Source organism: Chrysemys picta, chromosome 8 (genome assembly GCF_011386835.1).
Source record: "Chrysemys picta bellii isolate R12L10 chromosome 8, ASM1138683v2, whole genome shotgun sequence".
NCBI lineage: Eukaryota > Metazoa > Chordata > Testudines > Emydidae > Chrysemys > Chrysemys picta.
The window spans coordinates 45,084,437-45,103,825 of NC_088798.1; the positions used below are offsets into that span (position 1 = coordinate 45,084,437).

General features: G+C 40.7%; 1 protein-coding gene across 1 annotated transcript in view; it reads right to left on the reverse strand.

Annotated features, from left to right (window-relative positions):
- CRB1 (crumbs cell polarity complex component 1) overlaps positions 1-17,917 on the reverse strand; it is a 170,450-nt gene extending 152,533 nt beyond the window's left edge. Inside the window, exon 1 of the mRNA XM_065554408.1 lies at positions 17,544-17,917. Within this exon, the coding sequence (XP_065410480.1) occupies positions 17,544-17,619 (76 nt within the window). The 5' untranslated portion in view covers positions 17,620-17,917. The remainder of the gene's footprint in view (positions 1-17,543) is intronic.
- Positions 17,918-19,389: the final 1,472 nt, after the last annotated feature.

Consider the following 19,389-nt stretch of genomic DNA (forward strand, 5'->3'; position numbering starts at 1 on the left):
TGGTGTCCGGGGGAGGGATTTAGATTTATTAGGAACTAGGGAGCCTTTGGGAAAAAAGGTGCCTATACAGGAAGGATGGGCTCCACCTAAACCAAAATTGAACCAGCCAGTTTGCTGGCATGTAAAATTAAAAGATTGTAGAGGAGTTTTTAAATTAAGGGCTGGGAAAAAGCTGACAAATGAGGAGGAACACATAATTTGGATTGACATATTCTTGGGGAAGGTTTATTGATGGGGATACTCTAGATCCTAGTAAAGAGAAAAGGATAGAAGTTGATAAAGTATAGGTAGGAATTGAAGAGAAACGGTCAAATGAAAAAGAGTCCCATGCAATTACATCACATGAAAGCAGACAACTAAATATTGACAAATTCTATTAAAGTTTGTATATAAATGTTGGAAGTCTAAACATTAGGATGCGTGAACTTGAGTGCCTGGTATTAAATGAGGATATTGATATAAATAGGCATCCCAGAAACTTGGTGGAACAATTATAATCAATGGAACAGGGTAACACTAGGGTACAAAATACATAACAATGACCTAGTGGGAGAGTGGCACTATTTATGAAAGAAATTGTGATGGGCTGGATCACAGAAACCCCTTTGGGGCTGCCAACTGATGTGCCAAGACTACTTCTGCCCCTGCTTTCCTGCCCTGGCAGCTTAGGACTTCAGTGCCCTGCCTGGTTTGAGCCAGAACTGCTAGCCTGCTGCAAACCCAGACCCAGGGTGTGAACCACGTCCCCTAACAGCTGAAGGCTTAACTGAAAGCAACTTACAGCAGTGTTCCTGCCTTTAACACTCAGATGCCCAACTCCTAATGGGGTCCAAACTCCAAATAAATCCATTTTACCCTGTATAAAGCTTATCCAGGATAAACTCATAAATTGTTCACCCTCTATAACACTGATAGAGAGAGATGCACAGCTATTTGCCCACCCCCCAGGTATTAATACATACTCTGGGTTAATTAATAAGTAAAAAGTGATTTTATTAAATACAGAAAGTAGGATTTAAGTGGTTCCAAGTGGTGATAGACAGAACAAAGTGAATTACCAAGCAAAATAAAATAAAACATGCAAATCTAAGCCTAATACAGTAATACAATTCAGTACAGATAAAATCTCACCCTGAAAGATGTTTCAATAAGTCTCTTTCACAGACTGGATGCCTTCCTAGTCTGGGCACAATCCTTTCCCCTGGTACAGCCCTTGTTCCAGCTCAGGTGGTAGCTAGGGGATTCCTCATGATGGCTCCCTCTTTTCTCTGTTCCACCCACTTATATATCTTTTGCATAAGGTGGGGGAAAAGCTGACAGGTCCCTCTGGGTTCCCGGCTCCCCCTCCGCCCCCCGCTCAGAGGAAAAGCACCAGGTTAAAGATGGATTCCAGTTCAGGTGACATGATCACATGTCACTGTAAGACTTAATTACCCACTTGCCAGCACCCACATATACAGGAAGATTTACAGGTAAAACAGAGCCATCTGCAGTCAATTGTCCTGATTAATGGGAGTCATCAAGATTCCAAACCACCATTAATGGCCCACACTTTGCATAATTACAATAGGCCCTCAGAGTTATATTTCATATTTCTAGTTTCAGATACAAGAGTGGTACATTTATACAAATAGGATGATCACACTCAGTAGATTACAAGCTTTGTAATGATACCTTACAAGAGACCCTTTGCATGAAGCATATTCCAGTTACATTAGCATATTTTCATAAAATCATATAGTGTGTAACGTCACAGAAATCATAAAGTCATAGTAAAAAATATTAAATGAACCAAACTGTGCCATGGAATTTCCATCCTTAGAGATTCTATGCTTGAACAATAAGAGCATAGCAGTAGGAATATACTACCGACCACCTGATTAGGATGGTAACAGTGAAAATTTGTCAAATGCTCAGAGAGACTGGAGAGGCTACAAAAACAGAAACCCCAGTAATAATAGAGGATTTCAACTATCCCCATATTGATTGGGAACACATCAGCTCAGGATGGGATGCAGAGATAAAATGTCTAGACACCATTAATGACTGCTTCTTGGAGCTGCTTGTCCTGGAACCCACAATGGGAGAGCCAATTCTTGATTTGGTCATAAGTTGAACACAGGATCTGGACCAAGAGGTGAATATAGCTGTACTGCTCAGTAATAGTGATCATAATTTAATTAAATGTAAGATCCCTGTAGGGGGAAAATACCAAAGAAAACCACCACAGTAGCCTTTAACTTTAATAAGGGGAAAAACACAAAAATGAGGAAGCTAGTTAAACAGAAATTATAGTCACAAGAATGAAATGCCTGTTTTTAAAAACACCATAATAGAGGCTCAAACTTAATGTATACTCTTAAGCAAAGTAAGCAGTCATGGAATAAAAGGAAAGGTCCTCTCATGGATCAGTAACTGGTTAAAAGATAGGCAACAAAGGGTACGGATAAATGGTCAGTTTTCAGGTAAATAGCAGGGTCCCCCAAGGATTGGTACTGGGATCTGTGCTGTTCAACATATTCATAAATTATCTAGGAAAGGGGTATACAATGAGGTGGCAAAGTTTGCAGGTGATACAAAATTACTCAAGATATTTAACTTGAAAGCTGATTGTGAAGAGTTACAAAGGGATCTCACAAAACTGGATGGTCTGGGCAACAAAATGGCAGTTGATAAGTGCAAAGTAATTCTCACTGGAAAACATAATCCTAACTATACTGATGAAATAATGGGGTCTAAATCAGCTATCAATACTCAAGAAAGAAATTGTGGAGTCATCATGGATAGTTCTCTGAAAACATTTGCTCAATGTACAGTTGAAGTCAAAAAGCGAACAGAATGTTAGGAATCATTAGGAAAATCACCACCGGAGCCCCAGGCGGTGTGGGCCAGTCAGCGTGGAAGGGCTGGCTGTGGGAGATTGACCCCCGCAGCCTCGCCCTTTCCAGCTGAGGCGACAGGCCCCCATACCGGTAAGTAATTTATCTTACTTTCACCCCTGCTAAGAGGGGATATGATAGAGATCTATAAAATCATGAATGGTGTGGAGAAAGTGAATAAGGAAGTGTTATTTACCCCTCCACATAACACAAAAACTGAGGGGGTCACACAATGAAATTAATAGGCGGAAGGTTTAAAACACGCATAAGGAAGTACTTCATCACCCAACACACAGTCAGCCTGTCGAACTCAATGCCAGGGGATATTGTGAAGGCCAAACATATAACTGGGCTTAAAAAAGAATTAGATAAATTCATGGTCATCAATGGCTATTATCCAAGATGGTCAGCAATGCAACCCCATGCTCTGGGTGTCCCTATAACTCTGATTGCCAGAAACTAGGACTGGATGATTGCCCTGTTCTGTTCATTCCCTCTCAAGCATCTGGCATTGGTTACTGGGTTAAATGGACCATTGGTCTGATCCAGTAAGGCCATTCTTATGTTCTTATAAACAAGGCACTTTGCCTCATGGGACTGAATGTGATGTCATTTAACTTTGGTTTTACACCAATGCCAGGGCCGGCTCCAGGCACCAGCTTAACAAGCAGGTGCTTGGGGCGGCCAAGAGAGACGGGCGGCATGTGCGGCAATTCGGGGGCGGCAGGTCCCTCACACCCTCTAGGAGCGAAGGACCTGCCGCCGAACTGCCGCCGCCGATCGCAGCTTTTTTTTTTTTTTCCTAATTGCCGCCGCCGGTCGCGATTTTTTTTTTTTTTTGCTTGGGGCGGCAGAAATGCTGGAGCCGGCCCTGACCAGTGCCATTAATCTGGGGTCTTGGCTACACTTGAGAATTCGCAGTGCTATGAAGCGCGAGTGTAGTTGCGCTGCCAGCGCTGCGAGAGCTCTCTTGCAGCGCTGCAAGTACTCCACCTCTCCAAGGGGAATAGCTTGCAGTGCTGCGAGTGAGCTTGGGGGGGGCGTTTTCACACCCCTGAGCGCAGCAAGTTGCAGCGCTGTACAGCGCCAGTGTAGCCAAGGCCTAAGTGGAGTTACTCCTGATTTACATCAGTGTCAGAACAGAATTGGACCCTATATCTCTTTGTACCACACTGGAAGGGTGAAGATCAACCTTCTACCCCTTTAAATTGTTAGAGGTGTAATTAGCTTATATTATTTGCCATGTGCAATTCTTGCTACCACAGAAATCTAGGCTTTACTCACAACTTGCAGAAGTTATTCCCTTGAGTTACAGTGCGGCCAGTGCCACTTTATATCCTTGTGATTCAGACAGTTTGCTTCCAAAGGCAGAGAGGAAATTTTGTGTGTGTTCACGTTATAATGAGGCATATAAAAGGAAAAAGGAACTTATAAAGGACTCCAGTGAAGTTAAAGTTCTCACTTTGGGCTTACTTTGGATGATGATCAGAATGAGAAAGAGGAAGAAATATTTTATTTGTGATGAAATGTATTGACACAATCTGTGCAAACCAGAATTGAAGGGGAAAGCTACAAGGCTCTTCACATTAGCACTCTGATATAACTGAATGCATCTCTAGCTGCCACTGCATTCCAGACTTAACTAATGAGGAACTATTAAAGTACAGTATCTGTTATGAACTCATCAAACATTCATCCTAACAATACTTCATGATTCCCTTGATTGCTGGGAACCTGCTTGATGTCATCCTGGTATGCATGAGGGACCATCAGCATGAGCAAAACCACAAATGTCTTTGAAAGAAGAGCTTTATTCTGACTATAGTAATTAGGCATTAATTAGAAGTTTACTGAGTAATGAGAATAGTGACAGGAAAGAAAAGTCCTTGTTCATAGGGAAATATTACATAGTGCTCACATTTCAGAGAGGAAAAGGAGGAGTGCAAATAAAGCTGAGATATTTTGCACAGAACTCCTAGATGGAATGACAGTCTAATTTATGTACATTTGGGGTAGAAAATTATTTAATAGTATATATTAATAAATGGTTGATTTTTTTATCAACTGAGCTGAAAGGTCATGAAGCCACTATAATGGATGAAGATAATTTTAGATTTAAAAATTTATCCAGTGAATTTTTATTAAGAATATTAGATTATATTTCATTAGAATTAGATTCTTCATTGTGAAGAGTCTGTGATAACATAAAGCACACAACAACTACAACATTGGTGATTGGTCTGTTATAAAACTGGGTTAAAATCTAAACCCTGATCTTGCAAATGACTCCTTTGAGCTCAGAGGTCTGCCCACACAAAGTCAGCCACAGAATTGGGGCCTAAATTAATCTACATTTGGCACAATTCACTTGCAATGGTCATTTTAGAGAGATAACATGCAGTTAGGAGGCCCATGTCTGTCCACAGCTACACGGTGCCAACTTCTATGAGACAGTAGAATGGGAGCAACTTGTTATCCATGTTCTTCTTGATTTTTGGCAGAGTTCACTCCATCTATTATTCTATCTGGTAACACATGCCCCCTTCTCATTTATATCTCAAAATATGCGGGGATTTCCCCAAAAGAGGAATTCACTGTAATTAGTTCATTCATCAAAATTTCTGTACACAAACTAATTTAAACTGCTGCCTTACATGCAGCAGACCAATATCCAGAGTAGGCTTGGCAGGCATCCAGTTTTCAACTGGAACGCCTGGTCAAAAAGCGACCCTGGAGGTTCTGATTGGCACGGCTGACCGGGCTGTTAGAAGTCTGGTCGACGGTGCAGTGGTGGCCTGGGGCTAAGGCAAGCTCTCTACCTGCCCTAGCTCCATGTGACTCCCAGAAGTGGCGCATGGGTGGCCAGGGAGGCTCCGCACGCTGTCCCCACCCCTATTGCTGGCTCTGCAGCTCTCATTGGCCAGGAACTGCGACCAATGGGAGCTGCAGGCATGGCACCTTCGGGTGCGAGGGCAATGCGTGGAGCCTCCCTGGCCACCCATGCACTTATGGGCTGCACTGCAGGGAACAGGCGGCCGCTTCCTGCAGGGCGGCTTCAGGCACCAGCTTGCCAAGCAGGTGCTTGGGGCGGCCACCCTGGAGAGGGGCTGCACGTCCAGCTATTCGGCGGCAATTCGGCGGACGGTCCCTCACTCCTGCTCAGAGCGAAGGACCTCCCGCCGAATTGCCGCCGCAGATCGCGATCCCGGCTTTTTTTTTTTTTTTCTTCGCTTGGGGCGGCAAAAACCCTGGAGTCGGCCCTGGCTTCGTGGGAGCCATGGTAAGTGCCGCCAGGACCCCGCACCCCAACACCCTACCCCAGCCCAGAGCTCTCTCCTGCACCCCAAACCTCTCATCCCTGGCCCCACCCCAGAGCCCACACCCCCAGCTGGAGCCCTCACCCCCCTCTTGCACCCCAATCCTGATGAAAAGTGAGTGAGGGTGGGGGAGAATGAGCGACAACGGGAGGGGGATGGAGCAAGTGGGGGTGGGGCCTCTGGGAAGGGGTGGGTCATGGGTGTTTGGTTTTGTGCGATTAGAAAGTTGGCAACCCTAATCCATAGCTATCTATGGACTGTAGCTAAAAAGTCATAACAAGAACTGCATTGTGTATCCCAAAATTTACCATTATATAGGCCTTTAATGGCATGACAGAGCTTCTGTCCCACTGGTAGGACTTTGTGTGAATAAAGTTTTAAATAAAGACTTGAGGTGGCTTTTCTCGAACGGAGGCTTTATGAAAAAAATGGATGCATCTCTAGCTGTGCCTGTTTGTGCTTGGAGGGTCCCCAAAAAAGGACAGAATCAGAACAAAAGTTGGCGAGATCATAAAGAGAACAGTGATGTACTGTACCATTGGAAAAAGATAAATGGGGAAAATTTTGAACTGAAATTAATGCCAGCCTTAGTTTGATCAAAGTGTTCAAATATGTAGCTATTGTTGATTTGTCAGTCTACATGTGTTCTTTCACATCTACCAGCTAAATAAAACTCTAAATGAAAAATGGAAATCTCGGGGATAGTCTATGGATTTGCGAGACTCCATGGAAGACATTGGGTATATAAAGCAATGATTCGATTACATAGCTACACAGCTACTGTGTTTTTATCTGATTTAGTATTTCCCAAATATTGTTCATATTATGGAAAAGACCTCTCTACTGATTTTTGTAGGAGAACTCTGACATTTTCATTTAAAAAAAGGATATCTGAGAATGAGTGAACTGAAAATTATACATGAAAATTAATGATACTATCTTTCATACCATTACAGCTTTGGGATGAACACAAAAGGTACAGTTTTCTTTGAATTGTTTTATAGTGCCATGTATAAGCAAACACAGCAGCATGGAAGTAGCCTATATAATATATGAGCTCAGTTGCAGTATTTTGTGGTAGGTGACGTGCACGTCTATGAAATGAGAGATATGTGACACTCCTGGACTTCATCTTTCCACAAACTAGCAGTGTTGTTGCATAGCCATAGTGGTTCTCAATCAGGGGTATGTGTACCCTGGGGTACGTAGAGGTCTTCCAGGGGGTACATCAACTCATCTAGATATCTGCCTAGTTTTACAACAGGCTACATAAGAAGCACTAGTGAAATCAGTACCAACTAAAATTTCATACCTGCAGTGACTTGTTTATACTGCTCTATATACTGTATGCTGAAATTTAGATACAATATTTATATTCCAATCAATTTATTCTATATGGTAAGTGAGAAAGTAAGCACTTTTTCAGTAATAGTGTGCTGTGACACTTTTGTATTTTTTGTCTGATTTTGTAAGTAAGTAGTTTTTAAGTGAGGTGAAACTTGGGGTCCAAAGACAAATCAGACTCTTGAAAAGGGTACAGTAATCTGGAACGATTAAACCACTGGCATAGCCTCTCATTTCATCTACATGTCTGACTCTAGACACACCGTGCTGTAACTCCTACTGCATACTTCTACAATGTATAATTGCAGGTATATTGAACAACGTCTGGAAGCATCCTAATTTTCTGATGTTGAAAACATTGATAAGATGTTAGACTGCTGTTGTGGCATAGCATGTGCAAGTCTCTTGCAGCTATAGACAGAGTTCAGTTCCAGACTGGATCCTGGTCTGCACTTCCCCAGAGTTTGGTGGTATTGGAACCCAAAGTTTTGGTTTGGCACACTTTAGAGTAATGGAGCTGTAAATCCATATCTGAGCTGCTCAAAAGTTCAGTGCTCCTTGGCTCCAGGTTTCGACTCTTTTTCACTGACCGTTTTATGTATGGTACCATGTAACGTCTCTTTATTGCCTAATGTCTAATATTACTCTTCCAAGGTATCCTGCCTTTATGTGTTTTGGTTCTATATTTATCACAGTTAAGACCGTCGGAAATAGTCATTCCAATTATTTTGATAGTCTGGTCTCTTTGCAGAAATATGTGTATCTGATGATGATACTCCCTGTTATAAAAATTATCTATATACTTCAAGGAAAGAAAATTGCTAGGGATACTATTATGTTTTTTAAGTGCCTGGATTACAAATCTTGAATTTTAAAAAATGTAACTTGCCAACAGAGAATTCCCTTGCTGGAGGGTTAACTTCTAAGGGTATAAAGCCTGAGTCAGCTCCTTCACGAGCTCCCCCCTGCCACTACAGTGGACTTTATGCCAATGGCAAAAGACCCTAGGCTGCTCTCGCAGAAGGGGTAGGCCAGTGCAGAACTAGGGAGCTATCTGCTCTGTGACATGGCCTAGTCGCCTCATATTTTTTTCTCCAACAGCAGCAATCTCTCCCTCTCAACCAAAGCACCCCATCTAGCACATGTTTGAGAAAAGAGATGAGTTTTTCACCGTGACTTAAAGAACAGGCTTGGGCACTGGCAGATGAATGGAAAAAGCATATTACAACATCATTGGTCCTTCACTGAGAATCCTTTGCCACTAATACCAGATTTTTAAATTTAGCCTCTATTAGCTTGAGCACCTCATATGACCTCAACTTCTGCGGGATGAGGAGGTATCTGAGGTAGCCAGGAGGCCCACACCATGTAGGGCTTTATGAATATAGTTGACACCTTGAATCAGCTGAAGCAGAAGCAAACAGGCAACCAGTGCAGTAGGTTTCCGGCAGTTGATTCCACCTGACAAGGAAATAGTCATCTTCTGCACCAGCTGTTATTTCTGAGTGCTCTTTAAATGTGGCCTCATAAGGATAAGTCTATACTACAATAAAAGACCCGCAGCATGGGCACGGCTGGCCCTGGTCAGCTGACTTGGGCTCAGGTTGTGGGGCTAAAAATTGCAGTGTAGATGTTTGGTCTTGGGCAGGAATCCAAGCTCTGAGACTCTGCAAGGGGGGTGGGTCTCAGAAGCCAACTCCAACCTGAGCTCAAACATCTACACTGAAATTTTTAGCCCCACAGCCCAAACTGTATGAGTCAGTTGACTCAGGCTCTGAGACTCAGTGCCTTAGATTTTTTATTGCATACCCATAGACTTACCCATATGGACCAGGAAAACATTTAAGCAAGAGCTTTAAGTATTTCTATATTCAGAACAGCAATTACCCATGTGTTTAATGTGAGGCACATGCTTAAATCCCATTGACTTTAACAGAACGTAAGCTCCTGCCTAAACGTAACCCCCTTTTATATGCAGTCCTGAATAGACAGCCTTCCTTAACTGGCCTAGAGTCTGCAGCACTGAAGTTATTCAATGTGGAAGTCACAGAGGCTTAGTCTGGGCCAATTCTAAAATAAAAGGTTGCAGCTGAATTAAAAAAGCTCCACTTTTTTACACCAAAAAACATTTCGTCTCTCCCTCATACACTTTAATGATGGTTATGAACAAGTGGTTACAAATGATAGCCAAAGAGAGAAGCTAAAATTGATTATGCTGTACAGCATGTCAAACAGCAGGGTGTCTGCATCTGAGGTGCAAATTACCTTACTGATGGCAGACAAGATAAATATTGAATCATTTGAAAAGAAGCAAATAATGTTGGCCTGAGTCTTTCAATTAAAAGGGAATTTCACAATGACATATTAAAGTAGGGCCAATGTTTCACTCAAGAAATTTAACATCAGTATCTGAGGTGGAAGATGTTCTACTATATTTAGAGTTTAAATAGGGAAAGATGGCATTTTCCACTGCACTTCATCAGCTTTATCTAGCCACTTCACGCATTTTATTTGTAACATAAATTAAAAATACTGCACTCAATGGCCATCATCACTTGTGGTGTCTCAGGAGAACACAGTTTCCTGTCTAGAAAATGTTCTACAGTTAGATATTGTTTTCATATCCCACGTAAATGAATCTGCTGACCTGTACATTAAACACTTCTGTCGTGCTCACTGTATACAGACGACATACATCAACCCCCCCGCCCCCCGATATGAACACTTACAGATCTAGAGCTGAATCCGAACTTTGAAACTCCGGGCCACCCCTTCCCTGGTATGAATATGGGATTCATAGATTCTAGGACTGGAAGGGACCTCGAGAGGTCATCGAGTCCAGTTCCCTGCCTGCATGGCAGGACCAAATACTGTCTAGACCATCCCTGATAGACATTTATCTAACCTACTCTTAAATATCTCCAGAGACGGAGATTACACAACCTCCCTAGGCAATTTGTTCCAGTGTTTAACCACCCTGACAGTTAGGAACTTTTTCCTAATGTCCAACCTAGACCTCCCTTGCTGCAGTTTAAGCCCATTGCTTCTTGTTCTATCCTTAGAGGCTAAGGTGAACAAGTTTTCTCCCTCCTCCTTATGACAACCTTTTAGATACCTGAAAACTGCTATCATGTCCCCTCTCAGTCTTCTCTTTTCCAAACTAAACAAACCCAATTCTTTCAGCCTTCCTTCATAGGTCATGTTCTCAAGAACTTTAATCATTCTTGTTGCTCTTCTCTGGACCCTCTCCAATTTCTCCACATCTTTCTTGAAATGTGGTACCCAGAACTGGACACAATACTCCAGCTGAGGCCTAGCCAGAGCAGAGTAGAGCGGAAGAACGACTTCTTGTGTCTTGCTCACAACACACCTGTTAATACATCCCAGAATCATGTTTGCTTTTTTTGCAACAGCATCACACTGTTGACTCATATTTAGCTTGTGGTCCACTATAACCCCTAGATCCCTTTCTGCCGTACTCCTTCCTAGACAGTCTCTTCCCATTCTGTATGTGTGAAACTGATTTTTTCTTCCTAAGTGGAGCACTTTGCATTTGTCTTTGTTAAACTTCATCCTATTTAACTCAGACCATTTCTTCAATTTGTCCAGGTCATTTTGAATTATGACCCTGTCCTCCAAAGCAGTTGCAATCCCTCCCAGTTTGGTATCATCCGCAAACTTAATAAGCGTACTTTCTATGCCAATATCTAAGTCGTTAATGAAGATATTGAACACAGCCAGTCCCAAAACAGACCCCTGCGGAACCCCACTTGTTATGCCTTTCCAGCAGGATTGGGAACCATTAATAACAACTCTCTGAGTATGGTTATCCAGCCAGTTATGCACCCACCTTATAGTAGCCCTATCTAAATTGTATTTGCCTAGTTTATCGATAAGAATATCATGCGAGACCGTATCAAATGCCTTACTAAAGTCTAGGTATGCCACATCCACAGCTTCTCCCTTATCCACAAGACTTGTTATCCTATCAAAGAATGCTATCAGATTGGTTTGACATGATTTGTTCTTTACAAATCCATGCTGGCTATTCCCTATCACCTTACCACCTTCCAAGTGTTTGCAGATGATTTCCTTAATTACTTGTTCCATTATCTTCCCTGAAACAGAAGTTAAACTAACTGGTCTGTAGTTTCCTGGGTTGTTTTTATTTCCCTTTTTATAGATGGGCACTATATTTGCCCTTTTGCAGTCTTCTGGAATCGCTCCTGTCTCCCATGATTTTCCAAAGTTAATAGCTAGAGGCTCAGATACCTCCTCTATTAGCTCCTTGAGTGTTCTAGGATGCATTTCATCAGGCATCTAACTTTTCTAAGTGATTTTTAACTTGTTCTTTTTTTATTTTATCTGCTAAACCTACCCCCTTCCCATTAGCATTCACTATGTTAGGCATTCCTTCAGACTTCTCGGTGAAGACCGAAACAAAGAAGTCATTAAGCATCTCTGCCATTTCCAAGTTTGTTGTTACTGTTTCTCCCTCTTTACTGAGCAGTGGGCCTACCCTGTCTTTGGTCTTTCTCTTGCTTCTAATGTATTAATAAAAAGTCCTCTTGTTTCCCTTTATTCCCTTAGCTAGTTTGAGCTCATTTTGTGCCTTTGCCTTTCTAATCTTGCCCCTGCATTCCTGTGTTGTTTGCCTATATTCATCCTTTGTAATCTGTCCTAGTTTCCATTTTTTATATGACTCCTTTTTATTTTTTAGATCATGCAAGATCTTGTGGTTAAGCCAAGGTGGTCTTTTGCCACATTTTCTATCTTTCCTAACCAGCGGAATAGCTTGCTTTCGGGCCCTTAATAGTGTCCCTTTGAAAAACTGCCAACTCTCCTCAGTTGTTTTTCCCCTCAGTCTTGATTCCCATGGAACCTTACCTATCAGCTCTCTGAGCTTACCAAAATCCGCCTTCCTGAAATCCATTGTCTCTATTTTGCTGTTCTCCCTTCTACCCTTCCTTAGAATTGCAAACTCTATGATTTCATGATCACTTTCACCCAAGCTGCCTTCTACTTTCAAATTCTCAACGAGTTCCTCCCTATTTGTTAAAATCAAGTCTAGGATGAAACTTGGGAAAGCTCATCATTTATCCCTCTGACACTTTTTCACAGAGAAAACTGCATGTTGAACAGTCCTCATGAGCAGCCTTTGCACCTCTTCTGCTCTCTTACTCATCCCTGCCTCATCACTGCACTACTCTGTATCGCCACTTCCATGAGGAGTATTGCTTCTTGCTGATGGATGGGAGGAAGAACTGCTCTCAGGATGCCAGCTCAGGAAGTGCAACTGACTTTAAGGAAAGAAAAATATCAAGTATTCCATGGGACTCAGTGTAAGTCAGACAAGAACCAAAGCTCCCAGTGCTATCAATGTTTATTTCCTGCTGTGTGTATTTGTGGGTGGCGATGCTGGGCACCTCAGGTCAGTGATCAGACTAATACCTTTCATATGTAATTATTCTCTGTTTCCTAGAGGATAGTGCACCTAGCACTGGAATATACTAGGCAACAAATGGATTTGGAGGGTGATTAAATGAAGAACAGTGCTCAGATACCATGGTGATGAAGAGCCTGATATAAATGCTGAGATTAAATGGGAGCTGAAACATCGGATAATCACAGAAGACATTTGCCATCCTGAATATACTGTGGTCACTATTAAAAAGTCAGCTTACCACAGTTGAATACCTGAGTTACTGGAGTATTTTTTTCAGATTCCATGGTTTAGTAACTATGGACAAATGCCTATGTTTTAACGGGTACCACTGTATATCAACGCCATAGCAGGACAAAGATTTTTTTTCAAAACAAATGTTTCCTTTGCCACATGAGTGTTTTGAATATTCTGTGCTGTTGCTGCTCCATCTCTTCCAGTGAGGTCACTTAAGAGATGGGGTTTGAGAAAGTAACTCTTAAAGGAGCGGCTTCTGAAGAAGTGAATAATAGTTACATGAAGAGAGGGATGTGTGAAAGTGGAGTGATGTAACTTGACACAAATAGCATCAACAAGGAATTAGATATTGTTTGAGAGAGGATAATATTTTATTTTCTGGGCGGTGGTTTGCTGACTGAAATCCCTCTTGCTGTACAGTTTGATGTTAAGTGACGTGAGTACATCTAATAACAAGTAAAACACAAATTTATTAACTACAATTTTACGAAACTCTGTTTAATTAAAAAAGCTGTTGTCCCCCAACTTTACATAAGGCTATTATATGTTCCCCAATTATACAAATTCCCAGTATTATGAAAGTTTTGGATATCCCCCAAGACTTTAATAAAATGAAGGTTTTCCATGTACTCAACACTTGCATCATGTTATACAAGAATTAAATAACTAATCCTCTTAACACTGTTTGAGGTAAATATTATCTCCGTGTCACATAGGTGGAGACTGACACTTGATAATAAAGCACCTTGAGTTGTCCTTTTAAATTATCTTGTGTTCTGGATTTGTGTGGAAAAATCTTTTTATAGCAAATTCACAATAATTTGAAAATGCTAATTAATCTGAAATCCGTGCTAAGTAATATTGTTTCTGTTTTAGATATTTCTATGTGAATGTAAAATTAAAACATGGTTAAAAAGAAGCCCTACTGGCAGATTCCTGGGATCTTCAATGAGATATAAGGGCACTCAACACCTTGTAGAGTCAGTTCTTAAATCTATTATAGACCCTCACCCAAGTCAGAGTCAAATCCCACCTTGCCCAATGGAAGAATGAGAAGCAAGGCGGCATCCTGCTGGCCAGGGCACTGTGCCATAGCACTGTACTCTGCTGTTCTTCTATGTAGGAGTGTCCACCATCTGCCAGCTAGTACTCATTGGTGACAGAAATATATGCACTTGCCAACTGGTGAGGCTGGACACATCCTACTCAGCAGATAACCCCGCTTAGAGACATGGTGTCTGATTCTCCACTGCCTTGACCTTATGCAGACATTTACACTTGTGCAAAGTGTGTGGTAAATACTATTATTCTGATTTGGTACCACTGTGCATTCAGTTGGCACTTGCTCTGCACAGGTGTAATTGATTGTACAAGATGCAAGGCAGGGGTGAATCCAGCCCAGGGCCATCATAATGCTGAACCCACTCCCAGGCGCTAAGTAAAGCTGGTAGAAAAATGGAATTGCTCTCCCACAGATATTCTGAGATTTTGAAATTTCATCTCATCCCAAATCAGAACAAAAAGTAAAAAAAAAAAAAAAAAAATTCACAAAGGAAATATTCTGAAAATTTTCATTTAGATCTTACTAAAATGTTTCATTTCAATAAGGTCGGAACATTTCAGCTGACTATCGTTTTGACTTTTACATTATAATTTATAATAATATTATATGTAAAAGTGGAAACATTTAAATTTTTATATAATATAAATTATAATAATAAAATATAAAAGGTGAAACAAAACATTTCCAAAATTGACAAAAATTGCGACGTTCCTGCAAAACACACCCAACCTCTTCCTCAAAAAAATCCTGACCTGCTCACCCCAGCTGTCTTTTGTGTCAGGTATCAGATTTTATGAGTGCTCTGAGCATGCCTACAGGATCAGACTCCACTGACGAGATAAACATTCTCCTGCCTAGGTTTGAGAACCCTGCTTGGGGGCTTCGGCTTAAGCTAGGGCTCTGAACAGCTCATTAGCTGTGTGATGGTGTTGATACTTAGGTGCTTTTGCGAATGCCGATTGGTGGAAACTTAGGTGCCTGCGGGAGTTATGGATCTGTGGGGTTAGGCAACTACTAAGCAGCATTTTTGAGAATGTTAGTGGAATCTTAATGGTGGACTTAGGCACCTAAATACTTTTGTGGATCTGGGCCCTAATGCCTGTGTTAGATTAACAGATGAACCATTTGGTGAAAGATGTGTCCAATGGGATAAAATTACTTGAAAAAAAATCAACTTTTATAACCATGTATACATATTGTAGCTCATATTTTATACTGCCTCAGTTCTGCTGCACACCCCTATCTGTTATACCTATGTCATGGTCTCCTTTTATACTTATCTTAGAAAATAGTTGTAATCAACTATTTTGTTTACCACTAAAAAAAAAATCAGAAGCTAAAAAGTTCTTAGAAAAAGTTTTATGCAATAAAGTACCCTGTCGAGATGGCAGAAAGTGCAGTACTTAAAAATCTATGTTGGTCCAATCCTTGCTGTGGTTGTTCCGCGCCAGTGCAAAGCAGTCACAAACCAGACTTAGCAGTCTAAGGATTCAATCACTACAGGGAATCCTCAGGTGATATAAGGCAACCCCTTGCTAGCCCTCATCACATATGGACATATCTAGAGAAAGGAAGAAGGTCAAGAGTCTGCTTTAATTTGTGCCAGGGCTGATTTGGGCCCCAATACTGGGGAAGGGAGTTTAACGGTGACAAACAACTTTTGCCACCCCTGGGGTCGTACATCAAGCCAGTCTCAGCCAAACCCAGGACTGAGCCCTGCACATTTATTTTATTTTTGTTGCTTCTGTACTGCCTCTGGGTTACTGTTTGTGGCTTACATTCAAGGGCCTAAGCATCTATCAGTGCCTTGTGTGTGTGATACTTTTACTATAACATTCTTAATTTTATAAGCATTCTATGTTTTCCCCTTTAACACAGTATCAGTTATACTGTAATTTGCCTGCACTGTGTATAAATGAAATTTCTTCATTATCATCATTTCAGTTCCTTTAATTACGATAGAGGATTCTCTCCAAGAGACATTTACATAGAGATTTAAAGGCTGTTTGTTTATGAAATAGTACAGTGACTACAAAAACTGCATCTTGAAAATAAAAGTTCCAATAGTTTTTTTCCAATAGTTGTCCTGTTGTGAGATGTTTGGAAAAGAACATTGGTGCAAGCAATGACTACATAACGCAATACATCTTCCAGTAAGAAAACTAATCAGAAACTATACTTGAATGTATAATATATGTCACATTAATCTTCCTGGCTCTAAAGTTTTGTTGTTGTTTTTTTAACAGTGCTAATTCATGTAAATGTTTCTGCTGGGTTTTCAGGGTCTGATTTACGTTGAGCTGTAAACTGTACAAGTAACAATCTGACTGATGCAGTAACAGAAGGTGACCCAGATTACAAAACACTGTACGCTAATGCCAAGTCTTCTTTTATGGCAGCTGCTCAAAGCTTTGTCTTATTGCAATTCAGACTCAACAGTCACAAATCACACAGCCTCTTCACACAGACACACACTCTCGCTGTCTTCATTTTAAACATGTTCAGTAGCTACTGCCTTTCATAAACATACATCAGCTTACCAGCTGAGGCCATTTAGTCTCCTTGGATTCTATTTACTGTCATCCAGCTGACAAAATTATCAAGGAAACCCATTGTGCATACTTCTGCTTATGTGGAAGTCTGCTGAAGAGATTTCTTTAATAAAAATGATCAGACTAAATGTCAACTAATGTTGATATTTACAAAGGTTAAACTCAAGGCATTTAAACCACAAAACAAATCATATTTGTTTAATTAATTTTCTTACAGTTTTTTTAAAAAATGATTGCACAGTAGTGCTTAGACAGTACTGTGATGGACACAATAACAATACATAATTTAGATGAGCAGTTAGTATAAAAAGTAATATGTTGGATTAGGAAACAAAAGATCAATCTCCATATTAACACATCATTTTAAACATCCCAGGTTTAAATGGACTGTTTGTAAGGTTCCAAAAGTGCAAAGTTTAAAATGGATGTGTATTTTTATGTGAATATTTCTTATGGGTTTCCTAGCACCAAACTTTGAATATTCAGACACAAAAAAAATGTAAATGCTTTCATTCTCTACTAACATCAAACAGTGTGAATACTCAGATCTTATTTATAAAACTTATAGTTCCCTGGACCGACTCATTTTGGCATCTGTAACCAATAGCTTAGAGGCTTCCTGACAAAATGAGCTTTCTGCCAGAGGTGTTTATCTAGCCACCTAGCCCTAGGACATATCAGAATGATAAGAAAAAGAGCAACACTTACTTTTTAAATGGATGAGCAGCAAAAAACTGAGGTAGAAGATAAGTAGAGAGTTAATTCTTGAATGAGCCATATTCATCTTGATAGGACATCCTCCTCTAAGTTGCCTAGTTGCCAAGGGGCTGGTGCTGATCTTTACTGCTTTCTCTTTACCTCTAAGCCAGGATGATAGCCAAGGCACAGAGTCCACTACATGCCATCTCTGCCCGTGACTCTTCTCAGCATGTTCACTGCAAACCTACAGACTTTGATTCAAAAGGCAGTTGTGCTTGTTAAGATTTTAGTTGAGCATGTTTGGGTGATTTTTCAAACCTGGTGCAGATTTCTCTGCTGGCTGGATTGGAGTCTTTCCCCTTGGCTTTCTATTATAGAACTGTGCCACTAAATGCCTAGCTGATATTTCACACACAATTCCAGGGTAATCTTTCAGGCTTTCAGAAAACAACACATTTTATTCTTTATTGAAGGCTCCATTATATCACACGCTCTCTGATATAACATTAAAGAACCATTGCTAATAATAATACTTTATACATTTTGCATTCCTACTGTATTAACCCCACCCTTACAGAATGGATTAGAAACATAGAGCAATTTCATTTTAGTTGCAAAAGCCAGAGCTATTCCCTTCGTCTTTGGTTAGTTATTCATAGTGTCTTTTCTAGTCTATGTACAGCAATGCAGGTGCATTAAAAGGGGATTTTGCCCACGTGCTCTTGTCTTCATTAGATCATATTTATAGTTCCAAGCTCTAGGTAAGAATCTACTATCATTTCCATTACAAATCCTGGTTTCTGGGAGTTTGTAAACTCAGACATAAAAGTTTGCTCTGGGATAAATCTCACTACATAGACTGCATGTCCCTAGGTCCAGGAAAAAAATGATTGTGTACCCTTAAACATCTGTTTGGCTGTTGCTATGTTAAAAAAATAATGCTTACTAATTTCGGTTTTCCTAGTATTTTCCTTTGACTCAAAGGAAGTTTAATCTTTATTCAGCAAAGCACTAAAGTACATGCTTAACTTTAAGCATTAATTCAATGGAACTTACATGTTTAAAGTTAAGCACAAGCTTAAACAGTTTGCTGAATGGGGATGGGATTGTTCATGTGCTTAAGTACTTTGCTGAATCAGGACCTTAGTTTGAGGGAGTTGTTATTTCTCAGTAATTGATGGTGGGTAAAATACTCTGTGTCCACTGACAGGAACATCAACCTTTTCTACACACTGAAACCAACCCATTTAAAGCACCTTTCCCCAGCTTTCTAGCCTTTTCTTCACTTCCACCTCAATCAGGCTCAGGTGCCACTTGAGCCCTCCCCCTATCCCTCATCCTCCTATCAGTGGGGCTTCGATAGTCCACTTCTAAACAGGGCTGCGACCCTTTCCTCCCTTCTGCTTGTTCAGTATCTGAATTGAAAATCCAGCCACCCCCTTCTTTCAGGCCTATATCTTCATCTGTGCCCTCCCACCACCAGTTGATTCTGAAAAAGACCTCCAATCTCTCTGATGGGGTTCCAGATTGACTCTTCTAGCCAAATCTAATCAGATGCAAACCTTACAGTGAACTGTATTCCTAGTGAGAAACAGTAACATTTTGCAGACAACCATAATTCCATATTAAAGTCCACTTTAATGGTCAATCAGCTTTCTCTGTCTTTAAATCTTTCCTTTGATTTATATTTTGCTTCACTGCTTTGTCTCATTGCCAGCTATTTAGTTTATTTCTAAAATTACTCTGTGAAATACATGGGCATAAGTATATGAACATGAAAATAGTGTTCTGCCTTTTGGGAATTTCTTCTGTTAGATTAAATTATGCCATTGAATTCAATGCTGAGTACCTAATA